The sequence below is a fragment of the Ctenocephalides felis genome, unplaced genomic scaffold (genome assembly GCF_003426905.1).
Source record: "Ctenocephalides felis isolate EL2017-DRISC unplaced genomic scaffold, ASM342690v1 CF-g0.4_SCAFFOLD_01886, whole genome shotgun sequence".
Classification (NCBI taxonomy): domain Eukaryota; kingdom Metazoa; phylum Arthropoda; class Insecta; order Siphonaptera; family Pulicidae; genus Ctenocephalides; species Ctenocephalides felis.
Genome location: NW_020538040.1, coordinates 135572592 through 135585604, shown reverse-complemented (window position 1 = coordinate 135585604; position 13013 = coordinate 135572592). Strand labels below are relative to the sequence as shown.

Here is a 13013-nt window from a genome sequence, read left to right as displayed (position 1 = left end):
GGCAAAAAGTGCCGAAAACGGTAACTCAGTTTTTAAGAGAACGGAGCGTCCGATTTAAATAATTCAAAAAACATTTCACTTGTATTGTCAAGATAAAGATACGATAAAATTTTCATAAAGGTAGGTCTAGCGGTTTCGGAGATATGGAGGAAAAAGTAAAAAAAATAGCCATTTGGCGGTCAAAAATGATCATTAGACATATGCACATCAAATTATCAGATATTTTATAGAGATTTTAACAATAAGTATACATTTTGTTAACATTCTTATAGGATCCGTACCAATGCTTATGCGTTAGACAGCGACGCGGCGCTTACGCGCTTTATATTTTGTCCCTATGCAGTTAAATCAGTACGATTGCTTTGAAAAAAAAGTTCAGATCTTCCACAATATGTCAAAATAAATAAAAAAAAAATTTTTTTCAAAAAAAAAATTTAAAAAAAAATTTTTTTGTTCAAAAAAAAAAATTAAATTTTTTTTTTTTAAATTCTTTTTTTCAAAAAAAAAGTAATTTTTTGTCCATATATATAGTTTCTCAAAAATCTTATTTTTTCAAAGTGCATTTTTTTCAAAAATGTTAATCGTTTTTAAAAAATTAATAATTTTTGGTACGGGAAGTTCCAGCAATTTGCCTTAAGGCACGATGCCTTAATTGCCTTAAGACAGAATTCCACTTACAGCTAGTTTTAGATCATCAATCGATGTAATAAAATAACTTTGTTCGCATTTAGAAAAGTGAAAAGGTTAAAAAAATAGCTATTATGTGTACTCAAATATTGTCGGCAAATATGTAAACGTGTATCAAAGGCATATTGGGTATAGATGATTTTTCTTTACGTATGCATCGTTACTGATGATGGTGATTATAATACAGTGGTACCTTGACTTACGAGTGACCCAACATACGAGTGTTTCGAAATACCACTCTTTACATCAAGCTAAATTCATGATACGAGCTTTATGCGAGTAAGAGTTTTCTGTGAAATTGTTAGTGGCAAATTATTGAAAAATATGTGGATCACGATTACGATTGGAATGTAAGACATTATAATTATGTACTTTGCTTAAACAGAAATTGGAAAAGGGTATACTTTCAATTAAGGGCTTTACAATAATTCATAAGCTGCTTTCTGAGCTCTAAAAGTATATGAGTATATAAAAAAGTCACCCCTAAAAAGTTGCAACATGTCTAACTCATTTGCGCAATATCATAAATGGCAAGAAAAAATAAATAAATTAATACATAGTGAATTTATTTTCAATATTCAAAAACCGAAGTGCTGGAACGAATTAATGATATTTCAATGTATTTATATGGAAGAAAAAGCTTTGAGATACGAGCAATTCGATATACGAGCGTGGTTACGGATTGAATTAATTTCGTTAAATTAATTAAGTCGTAGTGTCACTGTATTTGTAATTTTCTTTATGTATTCCATTCGGTTTTTATTTTATTTAAATAAATAAAAAAAAATTATATACATCACATCTTTGAGCCATAAAATGAAATGAACAATGATGACATTTTTCACTATAGCCTCAGGAAAGTTGTCTAACTCACCCAACTCGTTTCCTTTCTGTATGCGACAAGTAACAGGCGTCTCATCATCGGTCTGTCTGGCTCCAATAACTGACAACCTTTTCAAAAATGACCTTGGTGGCGTATCTTCCTCGACTTCTACTGAAAATGTATCGTCTGCAAAACCAGCACCAGGTTCTGTGGTTTCACTTCCAACACGATTTACTTCTACTGATAGTGTCATGGAGCTGGAAAGCTGCGGCTCTCCCAAATCGTAAACCTTGACGTCGATCTGATAATTGATTAATAATAATGATTAATCCAATACCAATTGATAACAATATGAAACCAATATTCAATATAACTTTAACTATAAAAATGAATTATTGACATAATTGGACTTAACTACTTGACATAATTGGAATGCGTCTTACTTTTTTACAACTATTCAGGCCTTTAGTTGCCGTGTGGATGATGCGGTATATAATAGTTAGGTCACCAATTAGTTACCCAAAGATAGATCTTGGTGATATGAAAAACAGAAAATTTAAGAAATATGTATGTATACTAACATAATATTGATCCTCGGCACTTTTACTGAGGTCATCGCGTACTCGTAAAGCCCCACTATATGGGTCCAGTACAAAATATTTGGCAGCTTGTCCACGCCCTATTAATTCAAAGCGAACTTTGTTATTAGGAGACGTGCTGTCTCCATCTGTAGCTCGAAGAGTAGTCACCAAAAGTCCTATTGGTGAGTTGTCGTTCAAAACTTGAACGTCGGGTATGGTACTGAACACTGGTGGAATATCGTTCACATCCTGTAAAAGAAAAAAACAATTTTAGTTCGAATTAATAATGCTTGCACACATCTGCACGATATGTTCCATTTCACTATTTTTTGACTTTTTACTAAAGATGCACTCTAAAGTAATCCAAACAAATTACAGCAAACGATATAAACATGAATTTTCTTTATTATTTACCTCCACAGTAACGAATATTCGTGCCGTTGCACCAGGAGAATTTCCCTTGTTTTCCACAGTCCCTACGATCAGTTCGTAGCTGGTGTCTTCTTCATAGTCCAATCCTCGAGTTGTTCGTATGTCTCCTGTGACAGGGTCTATGGTGAATAATTCGGCAGGACCCTGTCTTATGGTGTATGTTATTTCTTTCTTGGTGTCCGGATCTTCAGCCTGCAATGTTAATATTTATTTAAAAAACTGAAGTTTTTCGGTAAACCAAAACCAACCGTTTGAAATTGGTTGTCTTTAATTTTATATGCCAAATTAGTGTAAGACAATACACCAAAAGAAGATCAGGGTTTTCTTCCTTGGCTTTTCGAAATTTATTAATTAAATGTGGGTAGTAGGAAGGCCTTATAATATTTCAAACGACGCTAAAAATCCTCATTAAAAAAACTAGAATTGAGTTTCATAGTTACTAATATTTAGTAATTTTTAGGATTTTAGTTTTCCAATCAAAATTTTTTATTTCGTAACTGTCGAGTAGTTTACTATTTTACAATCCTGATTGAATGCGCCAACTTAGGATGAAACTTGCCCGCAAACTTCAGTACTTTTTTCAAAAGAGAGCTCCTTAGAGTCGACAAATTTTGAAAATTTTAAATTCATAGTTTAACAACAAATCTTAATTCTAGAAAACTTAGAGCAATTGTGTTATTATTTTTCACTGCTGTCCAAGAAATGATGTTTACGGTTACGGATCCAAAGTTTAACTGAGCAAAATTAATAAAAATTGACTACAATATTCAGAAAATGATTTAGGTGCAGATAAGTGTAGTTAAATGTTCAAAATGTAAAATAATAGTAAATAAATGCTCAATGTTCAAACTGCATTGAATATTTTTAAAATTAATTTTCATGATACTTGCGGTCAATATAATATCATCCTGTTTCGGCTTGACGTTGAGTTCTGGGACACTCTGCATAAGCTATTGCTACCAAATTAAAAATGATTTTCATTTGCAAGCTTTACAAATAAAACTTCGAATTTATTTTAATTTAGTTTACATACAACTATTTGATTCAGATAAATGACACTAAGAAATATTATCTAATATATTATATATTAGAAGAACTATTATATGTTCTAAGGCGTTTTATAACTGATGCCACTTAATAGTTTTTTTTATTAATTCTAGTATTGTATTAATAATTAATAATAAATAATTTAATTTAGTAATTATGTTGTTTATATAATTTGTAATATATTATAAGTTGTTAATAAGAAACACTTCTTGATTTCCTAAACCGCAATAAATCTTGCGATATGCATATATATGATTAATAAATTATTTAATTAATGTGCGTCCCACTTCAAAAAGAAGCAATACGAATAATCAATTTCATAGAGTAAACCTGAAAAGCAGGTTGTCAAATAGCGTCAATTGGAAGTTACTTTCACGCAACTTGTCACTTTTGCATATGCTGTCATTCAAATTCAATATTAAATCAATCAACATCGAGTTTAGTGTTCGAATGTGCAGGCAATATCTATATCGAACGAATTTGTCACTTACATGAACTGTGGCCACTAGATGATTTGGTAAATTTTCAGCAACAACAGCCGTGTATTCGGTTTGTTTGAAAATTGGTAGTTCGTCAGGTAGATCCAAAACGCTGACGGTAACCGAGGCAGTGGCCAAGCGTGGGTCTGGAGCACCATCTCTGGCGGTGACAGTAAATTGGTATTCCTGAAAAGGGACAACGCAATTCTAATTATTAAACAAATTATAATTGTTTAATAAATGATTCCACTGACACCAGGGATTTATTTTTAAGTACATTTTGTCATATAAATAATTATTTCTGTATCAAAAATTCTTTATCTATTTCTTTGTGCATTCAGCCTTTCTCAGGTGTAGTTCGGAAACCAATTCCGTAACTCAAATATTATTTAAACAACTTTAATATATAAAAATATAGTTTTTATCTTGTTGTTAGATAATAATTGATCCTAGATCCTAGATTGAAATATTATATTCTATATTCAAAGTTCTTTAATGCTTCCTATTCAATTCTTGGCGAATTACAGTGATTTGTATCATGAATTCGTAAAGAGATCCATATACAATAAAGCATTTAGAGGTGAAATTTCTTTATGTTTGAGACTTTTCACCAAACTATAAACTATATATAATTAACCGAATGCGAATATAATTTTGATATGATATTAAGCGTGCATAGACTATTATAATAAATAAAATCAATATTTTATTTAATCAGTGATAAAAAGTGTAATTCGATTTATTACCATATTTTTCATTATTGATATAAATTAATACCATATTTTTTCATGCATGTGCTAATTTGCTTACAACAATATCAAATTATTTGATTTCAATTACAGTAAGTTATCTCAATAGATAGGTGAATGTGGCACTTTGCCCTAAAGCATATCGGAAAAACTTTCCGATAGATGCAGACGATCGACATTGATTTTTCAGAAAAAAACACTTTTCTGGTAATTTTAAAGAAACGGCTCGGCCGATCGTGTCAAAATACTATCGTGAAAGAGCGCTTATCGAATTTTATCAAATGGCTTTTAAATTTTCAAAATTGATGCAGTAGTTTTTGAGAATCTACGAAAGCTCAAAAATCGGGTCACATGCACACACACGCACATAGATTAAATTTGGTCTCAAACGATCAAGAATGGTTTGAAATCTCGAGAAAACATAGAATCAGCAAGTCGAATTTCTGGCGAAAAATTCTCCTTCGCGATGTTAAAAATCTTTACAATATATTTAAGCAATAAATTAAGTAACTAATTGTAAGCATGCACACAAAAGTGCATATAATACTAAATAAAATATCAATCAATGATCACTAATGGTATTACTAATGATTTCTTTGAAGCGATATGCGAATAAATCAGATTAAATAATAATGGTTATTTCATATATAGCAATTTCGGTTTTATTGGTGTCAATGTGAAATCAAGTGATTTATAAAATATGACGGCATCGTGCCTCAAGGCAAATTAAAATCCTCGAATTAAAATTAAAATTTGAATTATTTTTGATATTTAAAAATAAAAGTAAAATAAAAAAATATTACAGAATGTTTTCTAAATCATTCGAATCGGAGGCTTCTTTCTCTCAAAAACTGCAATTTTTTACATTTTTATCTCCTTCCTATATCTGAAACTGCTAGGCCTATCTTTGCGAAAAACTAATCACCATGTCTTCTCATCATCACAAATTGAATGTTTTTGGAATCATTCAAATCGGATGCTTTGTTCTCTCAAAAACTCAATTTCAATTTTATGCATTCTTTGCTTCTTTGCGAAACGGCTGGACCGACTTTTGCCAAAAACTGTTCAGCCCGTCTCAATCGGAATCGATTGCTTTTTGAACATTTCACATCGGTCTATCCGTGCTCCCGAAAACGTGGACGATAATTGAAAGTGGTATTAATACATACGCACACACACATCAATTTTTTCTGAGGTATGCCAAAATACTCAGAAATTTCTAAAATGTGAAGATATAACAAAATTTTCATTTTTAATTTTAGAACGATTACAATAACTTACCCTACGGGCAGTTAAAAATTGAAGCTAAAAACTAAATGGGGTAGCATTTTTTTTCAATATATCTCGACACATTTTATCATTGTTCCCGATGTTTTATGGTTATATATTTTTGAATGATTTAACATTTTAATCATGAACAAATTATATTAATTATTATTAGGTAAAGTGATAAATTTCTGAACCTACCTTCTGGGTTTCGTAGTCAAGAGCTATTTTCGTTCTTATCTCACCGGTTTTTTCATCAATCATAAATGGTATGTCACCCGGTAGTGAATAGGATATTTCCGCATTGACTCCTTCATCGGCATCCGTTGCATGCACTCTTCCGACGGTCGCATTGACTAATCCTATGATAAATAATACGAAAGAAATAAATAAATGCCACAAAAGTATGCATCGGTAGGCAAATCATATTAATCACCTTCTTTGACTTTAAAAGTATAAGGCAAAGATGATTCATCAAACTCCGGGTTTTTGTCGTTTATGTCAGTCACTTTGATGTTTACAGTTGCCGTGCTCGACAACTTTCCCGGATCTTCGGCCTTGATTAACTGCAAATGGATTCGACATTTAGTTACATGCGTATTGAGTTTGAAATTATTTGTTTTGTGAAGTTCAATATTATTCATTCGATTACTTACAAGTTGATATCGTGTCAAATCTTCTCTGTCGAGCTTTCTTATTACGGTAATAACGCCAGAATTTGAACCGATTGAAAATTGTCTAAGATCGTTACCGGATATAATGGAATATGCTACTGGGTCATCTTCAGGATCCTTTGCCTAAAATTTGGGTAATAATTATAATATAACATAGCTACAACTTTATTTATCTACATACATATATATAAAAATAAATCGGGTTTTCCTTCCTGACGAAATAACTCCAGAACGACGAACCGATTTCGACAATTTTGCATTCGTTGGAAAGGTTTTGCATCGTGCCTTAATGCAAATTGCTGGAACTTCACGCACCGTAATTAAAAAATCGAGTAATGACATTAGTGAGAATTACGCTTGGTTAAGTCAACGAGCAATTCTTGCTGCAAAGAATAATGATGTACACGCACTGAATTTCACCATGCAATCAAAAATTGCTGGCGATTTGGTGACATACCAATGATTCCGACTGGTCTTCCGTTAAACTTCAAACGATTGCAATTTCCAGTTCGCCTTGCGTTCGCAATAACAAGTCGCAAGGCCAATCGCTTAAGGTTTGCGGGATAAATTTCAAATAGATTATTTAGAAAATCATTGTTTTTCACATGGGCAGTTATACGTTGTCTATTTACGAGTTGGGAAACCATCCGCTTTGTTCGTGTTTACGTCAGACCAAAAAACAAAAAATGTGGTTCACCAAAGAGCACTTCAATGAAACGGATAATTTGCGGATTCACTTTCATTTACTTAGAGAAGTTCAACTAAAAAACACTTCATTTTTGTAATCGAAATAAATTCATTACTGATGTGTAATAAAATCAAATTTCTCCTTTTCAAATATAAAACAAACAAAAAATTTCTTCATCTTTCTCACGAAACCATCTGGTGGCGAAACGGAGTTCGTCGGGTTTGCTAGTTTTTTATAAAAAAAAGTTCCTTACCGTTATCGTGGTGACAGTGGACATAATTTCAGCGCCTTCGCTAACCTGCACCTCCCACACAGGCCTGGTGAATACGGGCGGCCTGGTGTTTGGTCCAGGAGCGACAGACACTTCGACAATCGATTGACTGTGCAGACCACCTCGATCAGATGCCTGTACTGTTATGCTATATTGTTCACCAGCACTTAATTTTCCTGTTGTCTCTACAGAAGAAAGAAAACCAATATAAATACTATAGAGTCCCGATTTTAGCAATTATTATCTGTAGCTCGTGTCGTGAACAATTAACAGCAATATTTATTTGCGTTTAAAAAAATAAAATTTATTTGGTAGATTTTAGTTCCCTTTTGGTGTATATTATATGAGACTGATTTATTTCCTTTTATTAATCTTTTCTTTAATCGCTGTTCAAAAACTAATTACTGAACAATTTATGGGTATATAGTTTTGCTGAGAAATTCATGAAAACATATTTTTGTCTATCAAGAAGTTTATGCAATTTGTGTAAAAGGAATGCAATTTCCAAAAAACATAATTTATAAGGAAGTCATGATAAATAGTATTTTAAGCTTTTTCCAATCGAATGAATCAAAGCTCAAGACTTTCTTTTTATCTATATTTTATAAATTTTATTTTTTTTATTATAGTTTCTATCCATTTTGTGCATTTTACATAATTGAATTATTGACCCTTGATAAATAGAATTTCAAGATAAATATCAATTTGTGGAAGGCGGAAACAGAACGCCAATGATTATACTGCAAACGTATATGTAAATCAAATTACACTTATATAAATAAATAAAAATAAATCCTTACCTATAATTCCTGTATCGGGATCTATTTTAAACTTGTTTGCACCATTATTGGATACATGGTAGATGCTGTATGTAACTATAGCGTTTTCTCCTATATCATTATCAGTTGCTTTAATCTGAAAATAGATTAACATTTAATTTATATGCGAATACATTAATTTTAATAATGTTTTTGGTCAAGCTCATTTTGTCGGATATTATTTTTATGAGGTTGATTTATTGAAATAATAATTAATTATGTTAGTTTAGCGAACTGTTCTAATATCGCAACACGTCGGAGACTCTAACTCGTAATCATATTAAAAATTATTGAAGCAAAATTTTACTAGAGATCAATATTGGTAGGAATATGTAATACCAAAATAACTCAACAATAAAAGATTTGAATAATGTATTTTGATTTCTGTCTTGTTTTCATGCTAATAAATATATACGATGAATATTGAAAATTTTTACTTATTTCATTAGAAATTACTCTTTAAACAAAAGGGTAATATAAGTTGAATTTTACTATTACACTAGTGGTGCATGGCATCGCGCCTTAAGGCAAATTGGTGAAACTTCCTGTACCAAAAATTAAAATTTTCAAAAAAGCTTTTGAAAACTTTGAAAAATTGAGAATTTTGAAATAAAAAAAATGCCTTTTTTGAAACATTAGTTTTTTTATATTTTTAATTTGTTTTGGTAATTTTGAACTTTTTTTCAAAGCAATCGTGCTGCGTGGCTGTTTTAGAGAACGAATATCGAAGCGCGTAAGCGCCGCGTCGCAGTCTAACGGATAAACGTTGGTACGGAACCCAAAGAAATGTAAACCAAATTTATACTTATTATTAAAATCTCTATAAAATATTTGATGAATTGATGTGCATATGTCTAATGATCATTCATGACCCCCCAGATGGCAATTTTTTTTTTACTTTTTTTACTCGATCTCCGAAACCGTTAGACTTGCCTTTCCAAAAATGTATTCATCTCTTTATTCTCTCAATACAAGTAAAAGCTTTTTTGAATTATTGAAATCGGACGCTCCGTTCTCTCAAAAATTACCATTTTTGGCACATTTTACCTTCGAAACGACTTGACCTGTCTAGTCCAAAAACTGATCAGCACGTCTCCCTGTCAATAGGAATCGAATGTGTTTTAAATCATTTAAAACGGTTGATTCGTATTCCCGAAATCATCTACGAAAATTTGTATCCGCACACACACATGCATTTTTTTAAGATATGCCAAAATGTTCAGAAACCTTTGAAACGTAGAGATATATAAAAAATTTCATTTTCGATATTTTTGCGATTACTATAACTTACCCTACGGGAAGTTAATAATTTAACTCTGTTATTTATTATAATTCTTCAATCTTTAATTAATAATATAATATATAAATTATAGATGAATCAATTATAAAATGCCGAAAAGTCGTATAAAAATCAGCAATGGTTTAAATAAAATACTTCTACAGAAGAACTTATGTCTACGAACGGAACCTAGACGATTCATCGAATGAAATATTATTTTATAAACATTTATCTTTTTAATTGATGTATTTTTTAATTGTATTGATCTCCTTAAAAGCCATATGAAATTTGATTACTAAAATGATTATTAAGAAATAGGGGTTTGTGGTAGGAGGGTGAAAATTTAAGACTGTATGCGTTTTTTTAAATTACGAAATGAAAATTAGTCTAACAATTAAAAAAATTTAAGGGTTGCTAGCCCTTACCACTTAGAGATATGAAAAAAGGTAACCTATTCTCTGTAACACCGAACGTAAAATTTCAACGAAATTGGTTCAACCGTTTCCGAGAAGTATTATAACGAACATCATGACACCAGAATTTTATACATGTGTATATATGTATGCTACAATTTTTTTCGGTATTAGAAAAGTGTTAATTTAAAAATTTAATAATCATTTGATATGATAATAATTTGACATTTCAATTTAGTTATTTCATTATGTATCATTTTATCTGCAATTATATATATGCAACAAGTACCTGGGCAACTTCACGTTTACTTTCACCAGCTGGAATCGAGATCGGAGCTAGCATTGGAAGTTTTGGAGCATTATCATTTACATCAATTAAATTAACCGACAACGATAATGGTGCACTAGCTGCATTTCCAAAGGTTTCTCTCGCTACTACCTGTAATTAAATTAATTCGATTAAAACCAATTAATGCTAAAAAAACAAGTATTATTTGATAATGCAAGATAACGCACCTGGAATTTGAAGTTTCCCGGACTTGGAGGATCGCGATCTAGATTTTCTTCATTTACCACAAGAACACCGTTCTTGTCGATTTCGAAAAATGGAGTTGTTAACTCGAATGTGTACATGGGCTTGGGATTATCGGGTCCCTGTGAATTGAATTTATAAGATACATTTTTTAATACATTTGATAATTGAAAAACTTTTTATGTATTTCCTTTTAAGTCTATGCTTGTTACGATTATCGGAACAAAGACTTCTAGCAACATCTTTAAATCGAATACAAAGTGTTATATTATAAATTATTATAACTATCATACTATAAATTTTTCAACTTAAATACACCAACATTAAATTTTCATTCACATTTGATAGTATAATTCTTATATTTTGGAATTGAGAATCAAATAAAAATAAAAAGCAAATCTCAGAACTATTGGAGTAATAGGGCAAATAAAGACAAAATGACATGTCATTTGGTTTTTAATGATAATTATTTATTTAATAATACTACAAACGATTTAAATCTTTTTTACAGTTTTTTTTTTGTAATTTGGAAAAAAGTGTAATTTGGAAGCCGTTTATTTGTAATTTGGAAAAAAGTGTTAAACTTTTCGTCCACATTTAAGCTCATACTACCGAATCGATTTTAAAAATCAAAAACTGTGCGAAAGATTAGTTGGGAATGATACTGATTAGTTTTACGTAAAAATCTACCGTGCCATTTTCTTGTAATTAACTGTCGAAAAAAAATTTAAGCCGATTTTTATGGAACTTTTTTTGGCGATATATATTATGGTCTTATAGAACTTACTGAAATATTACGGCCTTACGACAAGTAGTTTAATTTTAAAAATTCATCAAAGTTTGAGAAAAAGAGTAGTTTTTTTGACGTTTGTTAAAAATTAAAATTAAAATTAGACGATTTACTTGGTATAAAGATAGAGTACTTGGTCTTAATGAACATACTAAACAATCGAAGTCCTACAAAAACTGGCTCAATTATGAAAATTATTGGTTTTTGAAAATTTGCTTTTAAAAAATACTCCGGCCGGGTTGACGTGTTCGATTTTCAATAATGTGTAATAAATACACTCCGAATACTTTTAACTACTCATAAATTAATTTATCTATCATGAGTTAAGTCGATTATTTACACAAATCGGGAAGTTCATGTCTTGCGAAACAGTACAATGTTCAGGTCTTGCAAAATAGTGCAATGTCATTTTGTCCTTTGATTATCATTTTGTTCGAAGCTGAACACCTGATAACTACAAAACAATTACAATTGATCGAAATCGCTAGTACTGGCATAAATTCGTAGACTTTAATAGAAATAATTACAAATAACGTAAGAAAAACCACCCACAAAACAAAGTTTTGAAGGCGCGATACAAGTTTGAATTGATTACTGAGACAAGACTGTGACAATGACGCTCAACATCTGACAGAATTGCGACTTTAGCTTTTATCATGTTGAACTTTACTAAAACTAGCCATTTTTTTAAAATAAAGTCACTCTGCCATTTTATCCGTATTTCTCTTAATAGCGAGGGTAATAATTACAAGTATACTATTTTAATCAGAATCATATAAGGTTTGCTAGACTGGTTGGATTCGACTGAATTATTGAACAATTAGAAAATTATAGAATTATATTTATAGCTAATTAAAATAATATATAAATAATGATAAAAATTTTGGCAATATATCTGATTAATAAGTATAATTAGATTTTTATTATTTGCATAAGAAAATTTGAAATAGTCTTCAAAAAAGGTCGAGTAGATGAATAAAGTTTAGGAATTTATTAGTCCATTTTCTATAATTCCAACGAAATATACACTTACCAGGTCTTCATCTGTGACAGTGAGTGTAACGGGATCTCCATTTTCATCGACAACCTTGGTTCCGACGGGAGCATTTTCATTAACGTATCCTTCGACGGCGGTCGCGTTAATTACAGGTGGGTTCGCGTCTACTGGTTTTACCTCTATCGCTAATTTAGCCGTCGCGAACCTTTGTGCTTCTGACACTTCCTGCGCCTGAAATTAAAACAAACTCGTTGTAAGTGATGGAAATTTACGGACATCTGAGAATAACCAAATTGATCGACGTGGATTGAAATTTCTTTTTTTTTTCAAACTAATTTAATAATCCGTATTCGCACGATAACCAATTAACATATCATATAACTGTCTTGATTTTTCAAAATATGTTACATTTTTACTAGACGTATCACACAAGTCGAATTCTAGTTATTTAGTTCAATCAGATGCATGTTAAATTTTCAAAATCGGT

At 30.9% G+C, this 13013-nt stretch overlaps 1 protein-coding gene across 1 annotated transcript in view; it reads right to left on the bottom strand.

Annotated features, from left to right (window-relative positions):
• Positions 1–13013, bottom strand: part of LOC113375949 (cadherin-99C-like) — a 204826-nt gene that overhangs the window by 8090 nt on the left and 183723 nt on the right. Inside the window, exons 7-18 of the mRNA XM_026615885.1 lie at positions 12563–12757; positions 10724–10861; positions 10497–10646; positions 8498–8612; positions 7680–7882; positions 6721–6861; positions 6501–6630; positions 6266–6426; positions 4062–4235; positions 2506–2715; positions 2092–2340; positions 1562–1811 (exon numbers count right to left, since the gene is read on the bottom strand). Of these exons, the coding sequence (XP_026471670.1) occupies positions 1562–1811; positions 2092–2340; positions 2506–2715; positions 4062–4235; positions 6266–6426; positions 6501–6630; positions 6721–6861; positions 7680–7882; positions 8498–8612; positions 10497–10646; positions 10724–10861; positions 12563–12757 (2116 nt within the window). The remainder of the gene's footprint in view (positions 1–1561; positions 1812–2091; positions 2341–2505; positions 2716–4061; positions 4236–6265; positions 6427–6500; positions 6631–6720; positions 6862–7679; positions 7883–8497; positions 8613–10496; positions 10647–10723; positions 10862–12562; positions 12758–13013) is intronic.